Source organism: Lycium barbarum, chromosome 8 (genome assembly GCF_019175385.1).
Source record: "Lycium barbarum isolate Lr01 chromosome 8, ASM1917538v2, whole genome shotgun sequence".
Lineage (NCBI taxonomy): Eukaryota > Viridiplantae > Streptophyta > Magnoliopsida > Solanales > Solanaceae > Lycium > Lycium barbarum.
The window spans coordinates 126,621,877-126,645,543 of NC_083344.1; the positions used below are offsets into that span (position 1 = coordinate 126,621,877).

Genomic DNA, 23,667 nt, shown 5'->3' on the forward strand with positions numbered 1-23,667 from the left:
CGAAACGGTTTATTTGGGCGAGGTGCGGATGCATTGTTTGGATGATGAGGTTGTGATGGTGGAGCTGGATATGTTGGTGGTCGTGGAGCTCGATATGCTGGTTGTGTGTTGTAAACAGGGTAGGATATTTGTGGTGATTGAGGTTGGTAAGATGACAAAGCTTGGTCGTAGGGATGTGGAGAATATTGGAAATATTGTGAGTGGTGAGCGTTAGGCTGGTATCGCGGGGGTCGTTGATGGTGGTATGATGTGTTTCCCAAAGCCATTACCGATGCTGCTTCCTTTTCTTTTTTTCTTTCCGTTTCCGAGAGTACCTGTTTGTATAGCCCTACTAGTAGACTGCAAAGCCGCAAGACTTGTTATTCTCCCTGTCTTAATGCCATCTTCGATCATGTCCCCAGCTTTGATCACTTCTGCAAAAGTTTTTCCACTCATTGTCACCAAACGTTCATAGTATTCCGGTTCTAGTGCTTGAATGAAGAAAGTAACCATTTCTGTCTCCTCCATGGGTGGGTGTACCCTAGATGCTTCTACTCTCCACCGTATAGCATATTCTCGAAATGATTCGATCGACTTTTTCTGCAACTTTGTAATTGAGATTCTGTCAGGAGCGATCTCAACATGAAACTTGTAGTGATCCACAAAAGCATTTGCCAAATCATCCCAAGTACGCCATTTGGTTGTATCTTGCTTGGAATACCACTCCAAGGCTTTCCCACTCAAACTTTGATTGAATAGTTTGACTCTTATCCCTTCATTCTTTCCTACGCCAATCAACTTTTCACAATAAACTTTCAAATGAAAGAAAGGGTTTCCCGACCCATCAAACTTCTCAAATTTTGGGATCTTGTAACCTGGTGGCAATTCTACCTCAGGAAATGCACATAATTCTTCATATCTCACGCTTTGATTACTACCCAGTCCACGCAAACTTCTCATGGCATCTTCCAAACTTTTGAGCTTTCTATTTATCATTTCATCATTAACTGACCGTGCCTCATTTTCAACTTCGACATAATGATCAACATCTGTGCGACATTGTCCTTGAATCTGTGTCATGGGTGGAGTTGTGGTATAAGTATACACTGGCGGAACTTGATGTGTGTCATGTGCTGGCGGTATGAATTGAGCTTTTGAAGAGGTGGTTGTAAATAAAAAGGGAGCATTTTGAGTGAGGTGTTCGGAACGAACTGGCTGAGAAGTGGTGAAATAATTTGCTTGGTTAAATTCGTCCAAATTTGGGAATGGAGGTGGCATAGGCAAAGTCTGACGAACCCCATGAGATGGAGTCATATGTGGTGGCGTTTGAGAAAATGACCGGTTGTGAAGTACCATGTGACTTAATTCAGCAACTCGTCGCTCCAAACGAGCAATGATCTCCAAATGTGTTTCTGGTTGATTAGAAGATGTGGGATCACTCGTGATCGGCAAACTAAGAGATGGCTCAGATGAAGTGGTTGCATTGATCAAACTTTGATCCATTTTAGAACGAGTCTTTTTAGTTAACCAGATGATTAGTGATGAGTCAGAGTCTGATTTCTTGGCTCTAGACCGTGTGAAATATGGATGCTCCGCCAGTTCCCCTTTAGCACAAGTCAACCTTTTATTTTGAAAATAAATTTTAAAAAGAAAAAAGATAAAACAAGAAAAAGAAAAAAGAAAATGAGTCAGTATACGGTAAGGACATATTATTGCATATAAACACATTATTGCACATAATACATCGCGTTTTATAATGCAAGGGACCTCTTTATGCCAGAGGTAGGCCTAACGAATATTTGAAGGACAAACATGTCTTTTATGTATTATTCCACAACTCCTCCTAAAAGTAATTTGCAAGAATAAAAATTATTACATGCCAATAATACATCTCAAAATCAACCTAAGATATCTAATACTTCAACTTCACTAATTTCCTTTGGTTGTCTTCAACCTCCGGCATTAATTAATGCTCCACGGCAACCTGCAACAAAATGTCAGTTTCCTTGAAATATTTATCTATAGAGTATTAGGTCCACATATTCCACATATTTGTCCTTCAAATAATGCACATAGATAGTGAGTAGTGTCACTTAGAGTCATAGACTCATTTGGACATTTGGTAAGGTTGACTAATGAACTTAATACACCAAGGGTATTAAGCTTCCTAGGTTTAAAATGATGCATGTCCTTACAAGGTTTTGGTTTCGCTCTACCCTAGGTAGACTAAGAATGGTTTTCCTATGACACAAGGCTCCCCCAAGCGGACAACTTGGAAGTGGAAAGTCCGTGGCCGTCGACTGCACCGCCGATCGACTAAATCCACAAGATCGATCCAACTAAAAGGTAATTTAGTAGTGCACGGGCGCAAACTGCGAAGCCGCTTTAAGTGTGTGAATATGTGTGAGTTTTCCAGGAGTGGAAGAAATATGAGCGGAATGCCAATTTAAGGAAAGCAATAACATACATATTACATAGAAATTCATATAAAGAATAGAACAATAATAAACATTTAAAAACATATAAAGCAAAAAAATACAAAAAATTAAAGCAATACAAACAAAACATCCAACAAATTATTTATTAACCTAAGTTGTTATGGTTAGAGCCAAAAGTCCCCAGTGGAGTCGCCAAGCTGTCACACCCCATTTAAACCGGGTTGATTTATGAGGTATGACGTATTGGTGATTCCTATTTATTTGTTTTAAGGAGTCGCCACCTAATTAATTTAATGGTGAATTAGGACACCTAGAGATTAACTAAGGTAAAGTTAAAACTAAACCTCCGTTAATAGTCTGCTTAACCAGTGTGATTCTAGGTAAGGGCTCTATATTATCCTAAAGGGAAGGGGTTAGGCATCCTTTAGAATCCGTTAACTTACGGTTATCCGACCAACTTAGGTTGATTAATTAAGGCTAGGGATGCAAATATAATATTTAAAGTTAAAGAAAATAGCTTATAAATACTACTGAAATTTTAAAAAAATATAAACTATTGCTTGATATAAGATTTAGAGAAAATATAATAATTTATATAAAGGAAGATTTCAAACGTCATTTTGAATAAAACTTATAAAATTGCTAAAAAGATTTAAATAATAATGCTTCTTAAAATAAGATTTGCATAGAATATACAAATAGAAGAAGACGCAGGTTTGTACAGTATTTTAATAAATATTTGAAACAAACCAAACGGAGAGATATTAATAATTCTTTTCTGTGATTTTAAGAGCATGAACAAATATAAAATAACTAATGTGAATCTTAAGTAAACTCATATTATATCAATACACTTATATTATATCAATACGGTGTTATAGAAATGCTTAGACTTATTTTTCTTTAGAAGAAAATTATGATAAAAAAAAGAACATGAATTTCCCTCCTTTTTCATTAATTTTTATTAATTATGTTTAGCTAAAATGATGTGCGATTGATTCCAAATTTTGAAGAGTTATTTATAAACGTAATACTTGATTTTATATTTTTACATACTAATGACATTTTGAAGGTTTAGATAAGAAGAACATAATTTCTTTCATTTAAATATATATATATATAATCATTTTTTATTTTTTTTGCAAATAGATCTTTAAATAAATAAATATTAAACACTATAAATGGTTTTAACATGAAAAGAAAAAGAAAGAGTAAAATTTATAGAATTGTTTGTTTGTCTTTCTTGAACTAATTACCCTTTGCTAAAACTAACCCGCTAATTTATTAGAGTTCATCTAAGTTAAGAAAGCAAAACAAAGTAAAAGGGGTTAGTCGAATAATACAAACTAAATACATAAAGTAAAATAAGATAAAAAGGATGGAAATTAAATGGATCAGCCCGTTTTAGGGACTGCGGCGGCTGTTTTTCGTTCGCTATTGGGCCTTGGCCCAAAAAGTCTTCTATTTTTGTTGCGGGTTGGCTGGACACAAGAGAAAGTCGTGTTGGGCTTTTAGCCCAACCAAATGTGGAGGAAAAGTGAGTCCCTCGAACTCGTATGTGATGATCATGCATAAGACGAAAGGAAAAGAATTAGTATGCAACCAACGAAATGGTGAAACATGTAAAAATATACACCAAAAATAAGTCGGTTAGGTGATATATAATAGGCATATTTCATGTATACGCAATTCAGCCGCTACATATTTACGATATATAAACAGGGCAACAAACAAACTGAATCAAATTATATGGCACCTATTGTGCACCACATGTATGAGAGTTCGGATACGTGCGACAACTGATATATGTAGAGTATTCAGAGTATACTTGGTATATCTGCAAGAGTATACGCTGATATGCGACCCTTGTATACACTTGGTGTACACCAAGGTTCATATATTATGTATACCTCGAGATATATTATACCACAAACAGAAAATCAGATTAGAGAGTATACGAAGATAAGTCAACGTGAGTGTTTGGAGCATCAGTATAACCAATCAGACAGCGGGCATCAAAGATTAATTTCTGATAACTAAATGAGTAGCCATTTATCAGGAATGCATATGAGATTTCAAACCAATTTTCAGATAAGGGAGTTGAAAGCTGCAGACAAAACAAGCAGAAGCCAAACTGGACTCAAAATACCCTTTCACATTTTACCATTCTACAGACCATTAAAAGCCTCCGCAAATTAAGAAGTAAGTTTTAAAACTACAACTATAGTAAGGAATTAACTGGAAACTAATCTTTCCCTTTAAAGAAAACAGACTATAGGCCTGAGTGCAAATTCAACTTATTTCGAAGGAAAAGAAGAAAGAAAAGGAAACACAGAATCTATCTTTGATTCAAAAAAGATATAAAATTGATTCTATACCCAAAAGAGAATAAACCAAATACGTAGTTGTCGTCTTCCTAAAGCAGTTTTAGAAGGCAAAAAGGCCTGTTTTCATCACTACCTATTTTCAATCCAATATACGAATTCAGGCAGCGTAGTACTTTGAATACACTGAGCTACTTTGGGCTCTTCCAAATAAATATTCAACCTCACGGCCACATTTCTTATCAACTATCTCGGGTAAACACACACATGGGCAGCTTCATTTCTTAATCAACAGGCAAATACAAAGACAAAGAAACATACATTCGTCTAATCCTAATATTTGATGTTCAATCCAAATGCATATTAACATCTGCCTTTGTCCAAAAAAAGCTGACATTTGATCTTACTAAAACATGCTTTACACAATTTAACAGAGTACCTTACACATATGTGAACGACCTACAAACACATAAAGAATATAAACCAGCTTGAAACACATAAGGCAATGGCCACACACAGCCTTAAGATTGCTAATAATATTCAAACGATATACTGAGGATCAAATTACCCATCGGAGAGTGAAATGTACCAAACTCAAACTAAACAAAATAAAAACTGAACCAAACTAATCTAAGCAGAACTAGAATGACATCTATCAGTATTATCACATTGCCTCAACCCATGAAAATGTAAGCACATGAAAGCAGATGATACCAAACAGAGGCTGATATAAGCACAACATCGATCAAACATGATTATTCAACATACTGAATCTCTACTAAACAAGGCCTAGGCTACCAAATAAGCAGGAATTAAATACCCTCAGGCATGATTAAATTCAGCCAATAAGAAGAACACAACCAACTTTCACATATGCAATCCTAATTTAAACTACCGAACAACATAATTATACTAACAAACTTCGACATGCCCAAATCAAACACCTGACGATTCTTACTCCTTAACTAATACTGAAACTGAACAAATACATGACGACATGGGAAACTAACTCCTACAAATATCACATAAAAAAAATGAACTTCAAAGAAGAGGGGAAATTGCTGACCTTCTTCGGGTGCAGCGAAGTGGGTGTGGGGTTTCGATATCACTCGAACACTACAAACTCCGATCTCGAATTTATTCGGGCTCGAAAACGGTTGCTGGAAATGAAAGAGGACCAGAATAATCCTCTATTTCGAATCCATATCAAAACAAGATTAAAACTTATGAAGACTTAGTAATTTTTAGACGGGAATTTGAAGCGATTAAAAGAAACTCAAAACTTTAGGGGATTTCTGCCGCTAAACAAAATTGTTCTTGGGGAATTTTATAAATCAAAGATCTCGTTCCTGGGAGGTTCTTCCCGATCCAAAAAAAATCCCCCCTTTTATCGATGAATGAACCCCATTTTATAGGGTTTTGGGTTCAAGACAAAAATGGCGAAAGGAATAGAGGGAGAAGTAACGTGGTGATGTCAGAGCACGTGGGGGTATGGGTGTGGTGGAGATGATGGTCACGTGGTGTCAGAGGTATGGGTGCAGGATGGGGGTCACGTGGTGAGGATGGAGTGGAACAGAGGGATGGCAGAGGAGCGGAGATGTCGGGCGTGAGTGGAGATGATGGATATGGGTGTGATGATGTCGGAAAAGTAGTGGGGGTAACGTGGGGGGAAGAGGGTTGCGGCGCTAGGGTTTTGGAGGGTTAAGGGAAAGGGAAGGGATGAAGGAAAGGAGCGGCGGGCGAAAAAGGGAGGAGGGGAAGGGAGAGCCGCGGCGGAGATGAGAGGAAAGAGGGGAGGGGAGGCGGAGACGAGGAGGAGAAATGAAGGGGAACCCCTTTGGGGTTCCCTTATTTTCTTGAAAATGGGTCGGACCAGTCCGTAAATGGACTGGGTCAATTTTTAGACTGGGTATTAAAAGAATAGACTAATAAATTCAAACATGGACTGGTCTAAAAATTGAGTAAAAAAATATGGTCTAGTCCAAAAAATATTAGGAGTTAATTGGACTTTGATTTGGGGTCCGGTAAGTCAAAATACGGACCGAGTGGAAGAAATAGTTTGGCTTCTAAATTTGAATAAGAGACCTATTTAAATAACTTGTGTTAAAATATTGTTCGACATAAAATATGCAATCATTAATGCTCAGATAAAAAATGGCGTTGTAATAGCCGTGCAATAATATTTCAAAAATCCACAGTAAGATAAATACTATTATTTAATTATGCAAAGATAAATGCGACGTGTGTGCATAAGCTGGTAAAATGCCGAAATGATAAAAATTGTGAATTATAATAATAGTAATAAATAATGAATTATAATAATAGTAATAAATAATGATAATGATAATAATAATAATAATAATAATAATAATAATAATAATAAATGCGGTAATAGTAATAAGAATAATTGATAGAATAATGTAATAGCGGTATTGATAAGGGCTAATAATTATAGTAAACATAATATATATATTTTTTATTTTTCCAAAAATATTAGAAGCGCAAATAGGTATTTCGGAGGAGAGACGGGACAAAATTGGGTGTCAACAATCAATAAATGTTGTATTTAAAAAAAATTATAGTAGCTTATTAAATTTGTCATGAACTATAGTTTGCTCATTTGGTAAGATTGTATAAGGACTTGGAAAGTTTTGATAGTTTTTATAACTTGTGGGGTTGTCATGCTTATCAGAAAAAATACAACTTAAGAAATTTAAATTGCATGTCCAAACAAAACTTCAACTTCAAATCAACCTGATTTCAAATCATGTCCAAATGGAGCCAAAGTACTTAATAATTAGAATAAAATAGGCTTAAAGTAATAAATTATCTTTTAATTTTTAAACTAAACAAGTAAAATTGAACGGAAAGAGTAGTTTAGTGGTGCCGAACTGGCTAAGAAAGGAAAGGGAAGGTGAAGCAGCGAAAACTATTATGAAATCATAGTAAAAAGTACACATTCCTCATCTATTTGAATAAAAACTTTATCTTGAATAATTCAGAAATTGAACCTGATGCCTTTTCCTGCCGAGGGTCTATCAGAAATTGTTTTTCTATCTTTACAAGGTAGAGGTGAGGTCTTCGTACATTTTACCCCATTCAGACTCTACCTAGTGAAATTATACTGACTATGTTATTGTTGTTGATCAAATGGCTTTACGTATTTTTGTGGGGAAAAAAATGTATAAATTGCCACACTTGTTTTCAGAAAAATGTTGGAACAAATTTTTCGAAATTTTTCCAAAGAGGCTAAAATTTCAGCACTTTAGATTTATAAATTGGTACGGAGATGTAATTTGTATTTTGGAAATCCTTTTACCATTACCTCATACGATAATTTTCCGAATTGCGGTAGGCATATATAGGTTCTTGAAATAATTCTGCTGATTAGTTCCTCACATATGATTTGTGGAGAAGTCTCCTAAGCATACTGGCTAATTTTGTATCCTTTTATGAACCTTGTTTTGAACATATTCAATCAAAATTCATTAAAATGCTGATGAAGTTCTTTTGTACCTAGTGTCCGGTGTTGATTTTGGGCTTGATTAATTTAAATTAGAGCTGAGAAATTTCACCATAAGGGTAAAACGCTTCTTACTAAAGACGATTTTATTTTCAAGATTCAGACCCGAAATTCCTAATTAACATGTAGGAATACTTACCATCACTGTAATTTCAATAAATAGAAAAATTCTTAATATTACTCATAAACTTTTATATTTAGATCAAAGATTAAGGCCGAGAAACATTAATAAAAATATCAAAGCATTAAAATAAAATTCCAAATATTCAATGCCACAGTTCAAGTGCCTATATTTCTAAGTGTAAATTTTGCATAAAAAGATAACGAAAGGTGATACAGATTTTGTAGGTGTTTGGGTATGAATTTAAAATTAGGCGAAAGTCATAGATAGCCCTCTAAACTTTGTCACCTTTTCCTCATGGCTAACTAAACCTAAACTTGTTCCAATGTGATACCTAAACTACTCTGAATTTGTACCACATAAGCACTTTTTTGACAATCAGGAAAAAATATAAAGAGAGTGTAGTCCACTCGCGATGACGTGGCAAACAGACTAATTAAAAGGTGACATGTGGCATGGGGTCCAAAAGAATTGGGCAACCCATCACTTTTAAAAAAAATCAATGAAGAAACCCAACCCAACCCAACCCATCACTTTAAGAATGGACACGTGGCAACTTTTATTAAGAAACCCAACCAACCACTTAAAAAACCCGTACCCGACCCAAAACCCAACACCGGTCCGACCCAATTCCCTCTTAATTTTTCGCCCACCACCCTCTGCTGCCACACACCACCTTCTAATTCATTCTCCTATTCACCACCGTGTTCCTCCATAAAACCATCACGAAAGCACTATGTTTTTTCATTGAACAACCACAAATCACCCTTAAAGTGCAATTGTCGAATACCGGAGATTTTGCACACCCATGTACAACTCCGTTAATAAACCAACAAAAATGAGGAAACGCCATTAGAGGGGAGTGGGGAATTCAGCTACTGCCATGGTGCTGCAAAATTTTTAGCCCGAATTAAAAACTCCCATCAGCAAAAATGGAGAAAATCTAATGTTCAACTACCATTCTCCTATTCGTCATTGTTTGTTGCTACACATGAACAATGCGTTTTCTAACTGGGTTTTGCCCAATTTCCTACTGGGTGTCACTAAATTTGATCAAAGATTCCTTTTTTCCAACTGGGTTTCCAACTGGGTGTCTCTAAATTTGATCAAAATTCCATTTTTTCAACTGGGTTTTGCTTAATTTCCAACTGGGGGTCTTTCAGTTTGAACAGAGTTTCCATTTTCCTAAGTGGGTTTTGCTCAATTTTCAACTAGGTCTCTCTCAATTTGATCAAAAATTTCATTTTCTCAACTGGGTTTTGCAGATTTTCCAACTGGGTCATAGTCAATTTGATCAAAAATCCTATTTTCCCAACTGAGTATCTCTAGATTTGACCCAAAAAGAAAAAAAGCTCTTGTTCCTCTTCCATACAACGAACCCATTCATTGAATGCATGTGGGAAGAATATCAGTTTATGGTTTTTTTTTTTATGAATTTTTTGATTTAAAGAAGAAGAAATTGGGTGTCTATATTCTTGATGTAAGGAATTTGTGGGTTTCTAAAGTTGAGGGAGTGAAAAGAAGAAGAGAGACACCAATGGAATCACCCTTAAAAGTTGTTCTTACCACCAAAGTTTGAGGCTTCACCAATGAAAAAATAGATGCGGATGATGATGAGTTCCACCACCATCACACAATGGCGATAGCACGAAATCATGGTAACGAGGGAGGGTGTGGTTCGGTTTTCATTGGTTGCGGTTCTGTCACGACCCGACTAGGGCGCCGCGACGAGCACCCGGTGCTAGCCCACTCGGGCACCCTCTTAGCTTACTCTTATGCTTACATCTAGGTGAGCCACGTAATTAGATATACATTTCCATTCATTCATCAACTAGTCCGATTGCACGACAACATCTTTAATCATCATAGGCATCTGTGCCACAACAATGTACATGGGCCGACGAGGCCAACAAAATGACATACAAAATATAGGCTGACAAGGCCGGACATATCTAACCATATACACGTGACTACGAGCCTCTAAGAAGAGTATAACATATCACATGAGCGGGACAGGACCCCGCTATGCCCATAATTACATACATAAAAGAATAAGTACCCAAAAGCTACGGCTATGAAAGAAATGGAGCTCTGCTATGCAATCTCTGAATAAGCAGCTATGGATCAAGTCTGTTTCCCTGTGCACCTGCGGGCATGACGCAGCGTCCACAACAAAAGGACGTCAGTACGAAGAATGTACTGAGTATGTAAAGCATGATCAACATCGATATATAAGCATAATGAACAACATATGAAATAGCATAGGAGGGGAGACAATAATATCATCGTCATAGTACTTACCTGCCTTTCGTAGGACTTTCCATTTTTCATACGTATGAGTACACCTACGTCATCATCCGTATTCCATAATAGTACTCGTACCATACTTGTGCTCATATTCGTATACATGTCCTTATTCGTATTCTTATACATAGTCTTATCACATTCATATTCATATTATATACATAGTCATTTCATATACATAGCATTTACATAGCATACCCGACCTCATAGGATCGGTGTTTCATACATACTTGGCCAACCAAGGCTCAAGGTTACTCATACCTGGCCCTACCAAGGCTTCAGGGTTATCCGTACCATCTGCAGAGGTGTGCGCGCGTTTCGTAATCGTATACATACTTCATACATATATCTTACTCGGCGTTATAAGCTCGGGGTTCATTATAGCCCTTCATAGGCACATATAAGTATAATAGCCCGTAGGCACCTTTTGCATCATTATTGATATCATTATCATTATCGTTACTTCTATATCATAGGCTTACTCGTCGTACGAGGTGCGTAGTACAATCGTAGTACACATCAAGGATCGTGAGCTTATGAGCTCGGAATATCAATCATTTGAAGACAACATACTCATATAGAGGATTTAAGAGTTTGGCCAAAGAACCATGCCTTATGAAAGAAGGGTTAGCCTTACATACCTTTTCGTCGGACTATTCTACACATGTACGTTCCCTTCCAATGCTAGCGTTTATACCTTCATTAATATCATAATAATGGTCATTAGTCATTCACACTATCCACATTCTCAATTCACTTCCATTCATCCATATTCATGGTCACAACACCCAACTTCGTTCGTTCATATACAATGTCTATTTCATGGCCCTATCGTCATTTATAACACATTCATGTCACAACACAACAACAATCATGATTCGCTTCAAACTATTCCTCAAAATGTCACTATTCATCATTCATGACCTAGTTGAATAATATTTTCTACAATCCATGCATTTCAACTCTCCAATATCTTAAACATCATATAAATATCATGAATCTTACCTTAGAAGTTGTAGGAACAAGCTTTAGTTGATAATACTCCACTTTGAGCAAAACCCTAGTTTTTCTCCATTTGGATTTCTTGACTTGGATGACCTTTGATGAAGTTCTTACTCTTGATTCACTTGTTTTATGTTGTTGATGACTTATGATCCTTGAAAACTTAGATAATAAATGTAGAGAGAGGTTTTAGAGAGAAGGTGTGTAATGTGGAAATGAAATAAAACAAGTCTTGGTTCCCTTATTTAATGAATTGCAAAATCTGTGTTGAAGTGAACAGTGGTCGTAAACTGAGTTTACGACCCGTCCTCCAGTTTACAGACCGTCCATCATGGGCGTATTTAATCATATCAGGACCAGAAGCTTTAGGCTGCAACCATGGTGATTTACGACCATGGTTTACGGGTCGTAAATCACTTTACGGTCCGTAAACCAGGTCGTATTCTACCATTTCCTCGACTGGCAGAAAGTTGAAGTCTTGCATGCCAGTTTACGACCTTCCAGTTTACGGACCGTATACCATTTTACGGTCCGTATTTGCACTTTACGACCACTGGGCAGATTTCAAATCTACAATTTTTCATATTTCTTAGACTTCTCATTTTAATCATCCATATCCATGCACATGCATTGCTCACCTCACCTTGCCTTATCTTAGCCAACTTTCTCGTCTTACGTCGGATTCCTTTGAAATCTCGCCTAAGGTCATCAAACGTCGTTTCTTGCTCATGGACATCATGCACCCATACCTATCACTAGTTCATTCACTTGCATACCAACGGAGAATTTTCCGAGGTGTAACAGGTTCCATCACCAACACCGACCACCGTCCTTATACCTTTCTGTTGGCCGGAAATAGAAACCATCGTGTTTTAATTTGGAATAGGATGGAACGGGTTTTGGGTCGGGTATGATTTTTTTTTAAAGTGATGGGTTGGGTTGGGCAGCCCAACGAAGAAGAAGACCCAAAAAAAAAAGGAAAATTGGGCAAAAAAAGCCTCTCACGTGCCTGTGATGTGTGCATTACACACATTTTGCCATGTCAGCAAAAAGTATTCAATAAGTATAAATTTGAAGTAGCTTAGGTATCAAATTGGAACAGGCTTAGATTTAGGTAGCCATGAGGAAAATGTGACAAAGTTTAGGGGGCTATCTATGACTTTTGCCTTAAAATTATTGATTTGAAGTTAAAAATTTGTTTGGATATATTTGAATTTTAAGTTGTATTTTTTCCTTTTAAACATGAAAATTCCGAAATTTGTGAAAACTATCAAAAATTCCCAACTCTTGTACGCTCTTACCAAATGAGTAAATCATAGTTCACAAGCAAGGTTTCATAATACCTGACATATCTCTATCTTTTATATTATTGTTTACAATTACATGTTGTTACAAACATTCAAATACACATAATTTTATAAAGATTCGTTGGTCCAATAAATCAACAATAATTGTAAGTAGCCATTCTTCAATATAATCCTTCCACATGGTATGAATAATTTTTTCACGTCGAGTATGGGTCTTTTTCATAAATTTTAAAATTTATGAGTTTATTTTTGCAAAATATAAACTCAAGCATTTAGTTTTAAATTTTTAAAAAATTAAAATCAAAAACTTGGAATTGAGACTCTACCCTTTGTGGGCTTTAGGTGAAACTGAATTTTGAAATCAAGATTTCAATTTAAAGTTGAAGTTTTGATCAAATTTTATAAATAAATTTCAAATCAACAACATACTTAATGTGGTCCCACAAGCAGGGTATTGAAAGGGTGGTATGTACGCAGACCTTACCCATACTTTTGTGAGGTAAGGAGGTTGTTTTCGGTAGACCATCGGCTAAAACATATTTTCCATAAGAGTTTAAAAAAAAAATGCAATAGTAGAAAAATATTGAAGACAGAAAATAATGACATCAAAATAATAAGGATAACTAAAGTAAAAGAAACAACAGTAGTAATAGAATTGAAGAATAAAATAATGTTAGCATAATAATGAAAATATAGGTAAGGGAGCAGATGGGTATTTCATGCTAGAACAATGCTCTATACTGAGAAAAGAGAAATCGCCCGACTACGTACTAACTGTCTATCCTAATTATTGAGTTTCATGCTCTCCTTTTAGGGACCACGTCTTTGATGAGCTGAAGACATGTTATGTCTTGTCTAATCACCTCCCCCTAATTCTTCATCAATCTACCTCTACCTCTCATTAAACCTATCACTGCCAACCTCTCACACCTCATCACCGAACATTTGTGTTTCTCCTCTATACATGCCCAAATTATCTCAACTTCACTTCCCGCATCTTATCTACCACGACGACCATTCTCATCTTGCCATGTCTATCTTTGTTCATAATCTTGTCTCTCCTAGTATGCTCACACTTCCATCTAGGTATCCTCATTTCTGCTACTTTCGTCTCCTGAAAATATGAGAGTTTTGGACTGATCAACACTCAACCCTGTATAACATAATCGGTCTAATAACCACTTTATAAAACTTACCTTTAAGTTTTAATGATACATTCTTATCACATAGAACACCATATGTGAGCATCTATTTCATCCAACCCGCTCCAATATGATGTGCGACATCCTCATCGAGCTCCCCATTTTTTTGGATTATAGACCCAAGATGCTTGAAGCATATTCTCTTAGGGATGACTTGAGTATTAATCCCCACTTCCTCATCCACCTCTTGTGATGTGTCACTAGACTTACGCTTCATGTACTCTGTTTTAGTGTTGCTCAGCCTGACGTCTTAATTAGGCTCTAAGGTTTACCTCTAGCTCTCCAGTCTATAGTTAACTTCGTCATGTGGCTCGTCGATCAATATTATGTCATTTGCAAATAACATACACCATAACACCTTCCCTTAAACATGTCGCATCAATTCATCCATCACCAATGCCATATAAACACAAATTTCATATCAAAGCTTCAAATTTGAAGTCTAGATTGCATGGCCTAACAACCCCTTTTTATTTTCATATGAAGCTAATCAGCAAATTTTTTGTAATATTTCTTTTTTCTTACTCCATCCGTCCCGAAATGTGACACTTTTCGCTTCACGAATGTGAATTTAATTAATTTTTGAGCCTAAAGTGGATTAGATCAGCTTAACATTCTAAAATTAAAATTTAGATATTAAAAAACTATACAAAAAATACCATAAGTTGCATTTCTTCTTATATCGATATGATGAAAAAAATAAACTTTATATTAGGAGCCGTTTGGCCATAAGAATTTTTCAGTTTTTTTGGAAATCAGCATTTGGGCATGAAAATTCCAAATACAATCATGCTATATTTGAAATTTGAAAAACACCTAAAACCTTATTTTCACTTTCAATACATTCAAACAACCAATTATTATTTGCAAAATTATAATCAAATACAACTCCAACTCCAACTCCAAACTCAAAATTTCAAATAAAGTGAAAAATATTTGATTTTCGTGAACAAACGCCTACTTAACATTGAGACATATGCAATGGACTGATGGAGTAATAATTAAGTTTTTTTTTTTTTTTTTTCCCTAAGTTGTACTTGAGCTTTGTTCCAGACTCGTTGCATTACATTACAATTTACAACATACAAAAAATACCATAACTCACTCTGCGGATCTCGCAGATCTGAGAAAGAACACCAAATTTTTCTCCTTAAAAACCCACAATTCCCACAACATCACCATTTTGATCCAACCATTTCTTCGATCAATCTGAGTAAGTCCTATTTTGTTATCTAATCTTTATATTTCTGTTTCGATCAATCACTCTATTATATCCCATTCTAGATCTGTTCTCTGTTTAATTTCAGTATGTGGGTCCTCTTGCATTACCAAATTTTGACTATTAGGGCTATTTTTCTTGTTTCAATTTAGTATTTAGAAGTGGTGTATGCTGTTATGTTTGTTTTTTTAAAAATGTATATATAATCCGAGTTGAAAACAGAAGGGTTAGATCCGCCTATGTTAAGCTGAGCATTAATGATTTTGATTAATTTTTGGGTGATGTATTTAGGAAGAGTAGTTGTTTAATTAGATGAGTAAAATGTGTTTTTATGATCTTGTTACTGATATAGAGTGATGAGGTGGTTCAATTTGGTTTTGAAATAGAGTTCGATGGATGCCCGATTTATATATAGTGTACTGTCTAATTTAGAATTGAGAGGCATTGTTGATATATTGATTAATTGATGATCACATTTTACTTGCAGCATTGTTGATATATTGATTAATTGATCACATTTTACTTGCATTTCCGGCACTAGGTTGTAGTGATTGAATCGCGTAACCATCCCTTGTTCTGCTAGTAACATCTTTTATGAATCTAACAAACATTGGTTCTTTTTATATGAGGTAATTTAAAAAACATTGTTAAAAGTTCAATCCTTGTTCCAAAAAAAAAAAGAAAAAAAAAAGGGTTAAAAGTCCAAATTTTTTCTTTTGCAATTTCATTAACTTGTTCATTTTTTCTTATAAGGATTTTCATTTAGGTGTTCCTGTATTTTGGATAGCTTTGCGGTTTGAATCCCTCTTTTGCAAGGATTTATTCTTTTATAATCAAAGAATCGATGTTGCATAAATAGTTCTTTACATAGAACTGCTTAAGAGTAATTTAACTGTTTCAACCAAACAAAAGTTGGACTCTTTTTATGTTGTTACCTTTAACAAAAAAAAAGTTGGACTCTTTTTGTGATTGTTGCCACTTTGTTCTCTTTTGTCAAAGTTATAATATGTCATCTTGAAACTTATGGGAAAGTTTAAGTTTCAGGTAAGCTACCTTAGAATAAAATGGAGAAGTCCTGTTCTTTGCTGATACACTTTGATAAGGGCACACCAGCTCTTGCCAATGAGATCAAGGAATCCCTTGAAGGGAGCGATGTTCCTGCCAAGATTGATGCCATGAAGAAAGCTGTCATGCTTTTGTTGAATGGTGAAACCCTACCCCAACTGTTTATTACTATTATTAGATATGTTTTGCCCTCTGAAGATCACACGATTCAAAAGCTGCTACTTCTGTATTTGGAGATTATTGAGAAGACCGATTCTAAGGGGCGTGTGCTTCCTGAAATGATCCTAATTTGTCAGAACTTGAGGAATAATTTGCAGCATTCAAATGAGTACATTCGTGGAGTTACTTTGAGATTCCTTTGCCGGCTGAATGAGGCTGATATAATTGAACCTCTAATTCCATCTATTATGAGCAACTTGGAGCACCGGCATCCGTATGTTCGCCGGAATGCAATTCTTGCTGTGATGGCTGTTTACAAGCTTCCACAGGGCGAGCAGCTCCTGGCAGATGCACCGGAAAAGATTGAGAACGTTCTTACCACAGAGCAGGATCCGTCAGCTAAAAGGAATGCGTTTTTGATGCTTTTCCAATGCGCTCAGGAACGTGCTGTCAATTACCTCTTGACCCATGTTGAGAGAGTATCTGATTGGAGTGACTTACTTCAAATGGTTGTGTTGGATTTGGTCCGAAAAGTTTGCAGGACAAACAAAGGGGAGAAAGGGAAGTACATCAAGATAATAATATCACTGCTCAATGCCCCTTCTGCTGGTGTTGTCTATGAATGTGCTGGAACTCTTGTTTCTTTGTCTTCTGCCCCAACTGCTATAAGAGCTGCAGCCAATACCTATTGTCAACTTCTACAATCTCAGAGTGACAACAATGTGAAGCTTATCGTGCTTGATAGACTGAATGAATTGAAATCTTCTCACAGGGAGATCATGGTTGATATGATAATGGATGTCCTCAGAGCGCTTTCAAGCCCCAATCTTGACATCAGGAGGAAAACACTTGACATTGTTCTTGAGTTGATCACCCCCCGGAATATCAATGAGGTTGTTCTCACACTTAAGAAAGAAGTTATGAAAACCCAGAGCGGTGAACTTGAGAAGAATGGTGAGTACCGTCAAATGCTTATCCAAGCAATTCATTCATGTGCCGTGAAGTTTCCGGAGGTTGCAAGCACAGTAGTCCATCTGTTGATGGACTTCTTGGGAGATAACAATGTCGCCTCTGCAATTGATGTGGTTGTTTTTGTCCGTGAGATTATTGAAACAAATCCAAAATTAAGGGTTTCAATTGTTACAAGGCTACTGGATACTTTCTACCAAATTCGAGCTGCACGTGTTTGTTCATGTGCCCTTTGGATTATTGGAGAGTATTGTTTATCTCTTTCTGAAGTTGAGAGTGGCATTGCAACTATCAAGCAGTGCCTTGGAGACCTACCATTTTATTCAGCTTCTGAGGAAGGCGAAGCTAATGATTCTTCAAAAAAGTCTCAGCCAATAAACTCCACTACTGTTTCGTCTAGAAGACCTGCTGTCCTTGCTGATGGGACATACGCTACTCAAAGTGCTGCCTCTGAAACTGCTTTTTCACCCCCGACAGTAGTGCAAGGATCTTTAACCACTGGAAATCTGAGATCCCTCCTGCTGACTGGTGATTTCTTCCTTGGGGCAGTTGTTGCTTGCACCCTGACTAAGCTCATTTTGAGATTGGAAGAAGTTCAATCATCCAAAGCTGAAGTGAACAAAGCAACAACTAATGCATTACTGATCATGGTCTCAATGATACAGCTAGGGCAGTCTTCAGCTCTTCCACACCCAATTGATAACGATTCCTATGATAGGATAGTTCTATGCGTAAGATTGCTCTGTAACACTGGCAACGAGGTCAGGAAGATCTGGTTGAACTCTTGCCATGAGAGTTTTGTTAAAATGCTTTCTGATAAGCAGATGCGAGAGACAGAAGAGATCAAAGCAAAGGCTCAAATTTCTCACTCTCAGCCAGATGACCTCATTGATTTCTACCATTTGAAGAGCAGGAGGGTAAGAACCTTCAATCTGAACATTTCATTACATTTTCATTAAAAGAAAGAATCTTCAATCTGAACATTATGTGTTTTGATTAACAAGGAGGTCGCCTCTAGCTCTTTTCTCATACTTAAGTTAATATATTTGTGAGAACTATCTTAACTGACCAAAAGATGTTTTATGAGGGTTTTATGTGTAATCCCAATGGTGTCTTCTTTGTGCTGCGCGGGCCTTGCATGGATGCAGGTTTCTTTGCTATTTTATCTCTGCTTCCCACCTTCCTGTCTCAGGCCTTCTGAGAAATGTGCTTTAGGTGCTATTTTCACCATCCAAGAACGGCCGTAGCTTATTCCAGCTTTTTCACAGCTTTCAAGTTTGACTTTTTGTTTCTTTGACTACTGTTTCAATCTACATTAAGAGAGTCATGCAAATTACATTGCATAAGTTTCTTTAAGCATTCAATGTCAATTTAAATATGAATACTAGCTCGGATTTCAATTTTTCGTGAAAGACTATTGTCAAGAGTGCTGATCAGTCCAAACAAAATTAGTTTGTTGTTTTTTGGGGAAAAGGGGGCGGGGGTTGACGACGTACCAAAAGGAACAACAATGAGTTTTACTCGAACATTTGCGTTTGAATTCTTTCTGTTTTCCTCAATTATATGTTTCTTAAGTAGTTTTTACATAATGCCAGAGCTCGTCAATTAGAGCTGTTGTTCGGTTCTTTGGTGCTTCAATGCAGGGAGAAATTTGCTCTTCCATGTCCTAAATTTTTTCTGCTTGCCAGGGCATGAGCCAGCTGGAATTGGAAGATGCAGTCCAAGATGATTTGAAACGTGCCACTGGAGAATTTGTCAAGGATGAGACTGATGCTAATAAACTAAACCGGGTTCTGCAACTCACAGGATTTAGTGACCCTGTTTATGCTGAAGCATACGTGACAGTTCATCATTATGATATTGTCCTAGATGTGACAGTTATTAATAGAACTAAAGAGACCCTCCAGAATTTATGTTTGGAATTGGCAACGATGGGTGATCTTAAACTTGTTGAGCGTCCACAGAATTATACTCTTGCTCCTGAATCAAGCAAACAGATAAAAGCAAACATCAAGGTGTCCTCAACTGAGACTGGCGTCATTTTTGGGAACATTGTTTATGAGACTTCAAATGTGTTTGACCGGATGGTGGTTGTGCTAAATGACATCCATATTGACATCATGGATTATATATCCCCTGCAGTGTGCAGTGATGCTGCTTTTAGAACCATGTGGGCAGAATTTGAGTGGGAAAACAAGGTATGCTATTCCTTGACTATTTACCACCATCGAATAGTTCTTCCCGTCCTAGCATTCTACTCATTTTTAGTTGGAGAATTGAAAATTAAGATTTGGTATAGCTTTTTGTTGTTTTGATGACTTCCAATCTTATGGCGTGGTTTTTTTGGCATCAAACTTTAGGTTACACATAGGTTTTCTAAGAACTTCTATAGGCTATTAATGTTTTGAAAACAATCTAGTTCTCAAGCTAATGGGTCTTGTTAATGTTGTAGATCTTAATTTGTTTATGGAGTTAATTGATTTAATCAATGATATGTTTTGCCTCTAAACTTTGGAGTAGACTCTTGTGTGTCTTACCATCAAAATAGTGGAGCAATGACTGCATGAATTATATTTATAAGCACCTGAGAATGATCCACTAACTTTCTAAATTGCAGGTTGCTGTCAACACTGTCATTCAAGATGAAAAAGAATTTCTTGACCATATAATCAAATCAACCAACATGAAGTGCCTCACTGCGCTGTAAGTTATTCGCTTGCCTAAAAGTGTGGACAGTTGGTGCTTGGTTGTTATGTCTTCATTTACTGATTTTTGATGTTATTTTTGATATCCATACCATCCTGTCCTAGATTTTTGGCATTTTCTATTTTGTATAGTCCAAAGTTGTGATACAGGAAACTTGTTTTGCGACAATTTTGGAGACTAGATTTTTAAAAGAGAAGGAAAAAAAAGCAAGGTAATGTCGGTTATAACAAAACTTGTAGCTGCAGGATTACTCTGCTGAGCAAAACTTAGAACTTCATTATTGATGACAAACAAATTGTGTTTGACTTGGTGTTTATTATTTGTGATTACAGATAAATTGATGTACTTTGATGTAGACGAACTACGAAGAATGCGTTTGACCTGCATGAAAATGTGGAAGTACTTGAATTGATTCTTCATGTCTATGATGGTGTTTGCATAAGACTGGGTTTATATTTTATTAGGAGTACTCTTCTTAGTGGCCTTTAGGATGTAAGTACCATTAGTATCATGGCTGCTGACTTGCTGTTTAGACCTAGGAGCTTTCCAAATGATACCTAGTGTCATAAATCAAAAGTCGTTAGAACAGTGTATCAGGGAAATCTGGCTATTCCACTTATTACATGTTTTATGTTGGGCACCCCGAAAATGTTGGTATTGGTGTATATTCAGAAATCATGAAAGAATATTAAGTTGGATAGGACAAGTTACTTTATCACGGGGAAATTGGTAAGCTGTTTCAAATTGGATCAGACAAGTTACTATTTAGGGGAAATAGTAGTTTAGTTTAGTTTCTTTATTGTACCACTGTTTTCTTTTACTGTTGGATGTAATTGTACTGCTTCATATGAGGTTTGCTAAAATAATGGATTCAAGATCCATAATGGCCTTTCAGTTCACGTTGTTCTGTTACACGTTTGGATATATCGAGCAATATCATTTGTCTTAGTGATGCGTGGTTCTATTGACACTGTATATGCATGCATAATATTGTCATAGTGATGCATGGTTTTATTGACACTGTAAATGCATGCATAATTCCAGGTCTGCTTTGGAAGGGGAATGCGGGTTTCTTGCTGCTAACTTGTACGCAAAGAGTGTGTTTGGCGAGGATGCTTTGGTGAATGTAAGCATTGAGAAACAAGCAGATAGTAAGCTGAGTGGTTACATTAGGATAAGGAGCAAAACCCAAGGAATTGCTCTTAGCTTGGGAGACAAGATAACACTCAAGCAGAAGGGAGGCAGTTGATCAGGTCAACTTGAATTTAGTATCACCTAGATATGCTGGTATCTTATGCTCTCCATCTTTAAAGAGATTTTGCAACTTTATTTTGTTTTACCTTATATTTTTCTCGTGATGGTTAAAATTAGGTGGCTTTTTCTTTTGTGTTTTTAGGACTAACTAATTCTACGGTACCTATTAGATGACATGGCTTTTGCAAGGCATAGAGACTGAAGTAAAAATGAAGTGTCTAAATATTTACTGTAAAAGAAAATATTGAAGTATTGTTATTATTGTCCATTGGATGGGGACTTTTGATACTTTTGAAAGTTGGATAGAGTACTTTCAAAACGGTTGTACTTGGAAGCGTTGATCCTTTTCAATAAGCAAAATACTTGGAAGCATTGATAGCTAAATACCCGTGTGTATGTCTTTTTTGTTTTATCCCTTTTTGGGTGGTGGTGTATTCTGCTGATCATAATTATTCCAGTTGCAGCAATAGCTAAAATACATGTGCATGGGTGTCATTTTTGTAGAAACCCTGGTTGGGTGGTGAAATATTCTCCAGATCATTTTATTTTACTAGCAGTGACTAATGCATGAATTCTTACACTTTTAGTTGTAATGGTGTCTCTAAAGTTGAAAAGTTTAGGTTACCAATTTCCCAAAAAAAAAAAAAAAAAAAAAAGAGTTGAAAATTTTAGGAATTCAGCATTGATCGCTTCTTCAAGTCTTCAAAAGTCGTTTGGTATGCCTTGGAATATGTTTTTTTTCTGGACATGGCAACCTTTTCACAGATATTGTACTGCAAAGCTTTTGCCTCCCCCATTCTTAACTAACTCCTTAGTGTAGATAGGAAAATCCTTTTCGATCCTGGTACTTTTTTACATACAGCTGCTCGGATTCTTTATGATGTTTCACTGATCAGGTGGTCACTGGTAGCTGTGGGTGTAGCTTTGTAGCAGAATATGCAGGGGCACGACACGGGTGCACCCACTTTGTATTGTCACAAAGTATTAGTGGGTACAGTGACTAGTGTAAAGTGGGCTGGCCTTAACAGATTCTTGAATGTGATGGAAACTTACGGATTGTATCGTTTGTAGATACTATATAGATAATAATACCTGAATTTTTGTTATAGTGTGCATAATAATATAGGGTTTTGTTATGCATATATTGCTGCCGAAGTCAAGAATTATCTCATTTTGGTATTGCTAATATACATTCTTATAAAATAATACCTAGATTTTTCACATAAGTTATACAAGTATTAGATATGCAGAGTTTATACAAGAAACCAATGACTGGTGCAGAGGTTTGTATCAGAAACCAGGACGTTATGTTAATAATGCAAAGTTAAATGCCGGGTTTATTTTCTTATGCATGCACACAAGTCACCTCTTGAATATGTGGACAGCATCTCTGTATACGCGGCCTTATTAGTTCCTCATTATTTGCAGATTGTTACACTTGAATTGAGGCTCCTCCAAATCCCCCATTTGCAGCTTGGAGGAGTGCGGGGGTTATTGAAAGAACTTGTAGAGATTATAATACTGCACTTATTCTTAGTTTCGGATATAAAAGATTCAAGTGTTTTATTATCTGTGAGGACAATTTTTGTAGAGAAAGATGGGAAGAAATGTTGCTCTTCTTTTTGGCATGTTTTGAGCAGGAGTTTTTGTTGAGGTTAAATTCAGTTTTTCTGTTGAATTATTTACCCAACTTTTTACTTTATCTTCTTGTTAAACTAATCTCCTTTTCTTTCTTTACCAATCTTCTCACACTTTGACAACCTACTAGGAATTGAGGCATTGTTGTTGGTTATAAACAAAGTACTTTATACTTACTATCCAATAGTACAAGTCATTAGTGGAATCAATTTATCTCCTTAGCAAATTTGCTACTGCGCCGTCTCTTCCTCTTATTCGATGTGTTTAGTTGGGGTGGCAAAATCAGTTCATAAAGCTTATCAAAATATTTAAATAAAAAATTATACTTGATTTGCTTAATATGTTATACATAATTATTGTAAATGAAAAAACTTTTATTAGTTTTGTTTGGTTAATTAAATAAATTATAAGTAAACAAATCAAGAAATTACAGTAAAATTTAGTAAGAGTTAGATGA

General features: G+C 36.1%; 1 protein-coding gene across 3 annotated transcripts; it reads left to right on the plus strand.

The window, feature by feature from the left end:
- The first annotated feature begins 15,207 nt into the window (after window positions 1-15,207).
- LOC132607223 (coatomer subunit beta-1) lies at window positions 15,208-23,274 on the plus strand. Of its 3 annotated transcripts, none has more exons than XM_060321098.1 (6): window positions 15,208-15,413; window positions 16,458-18,529; window positions 19,301-19,810; window positions 20,230-20,315; window positions 21,363-21,605; window positions 23,001-23,274. In XM_060321098.1, the coding sequence occupies exons 2-5, from the start codon at window positions 16,484-16,486 to the stop codon at window positions 21,565-21,567; spliced, it is 2,847 nt and encodes a 948-aa protein (XP_060177081.1). In that variant the 5' UTR covers window positions 15,208-15,413; window positions 16,458-16,483; the 3' UTR covers window positions 21,568-21,605; window positions 23,001-23,274. The 3 variants fall into 3 exon arrangements, with proteins under 3 accessions (XP_060177081.1, XP_060177080.1, XP_060177082.1); XM_060321097.1 differs by having other exon boundaries at window positions 16,464-18,529; XM_060321099.1 differs by having other exon boundaries at window positions 16,464-18,529; window positions 21,363-21,571.
- Window positions 23,275-23,667: the final 393 nt, after the last annotated feature.

Excerpts from the sequence above, each read along its gene's own strand:
- LOC132607223 (XM_060321098.1), top strand. The coding sequence starts at position 16,484 with ATGGAGAAGTCCTGTTCTTTGCTGATACACTTTGATAAGGGCACACCA. Across the intron at positions 19,811-20,229 it reads AATTTGAGTGGGAAAACAAG|GTTGCTGTCAACACTGTCAT; the intron begins GTATGCTATTCC and ends TCTAAATTGCAG. Across the intron at positions 20,316-21,362 it reads ATGAAGTGCCTCACTGCGCT|GTCTGCTTTGGAAGGGGAAT; the intron begins GTAAGTTATTCG and ends GCATAATTCCAG.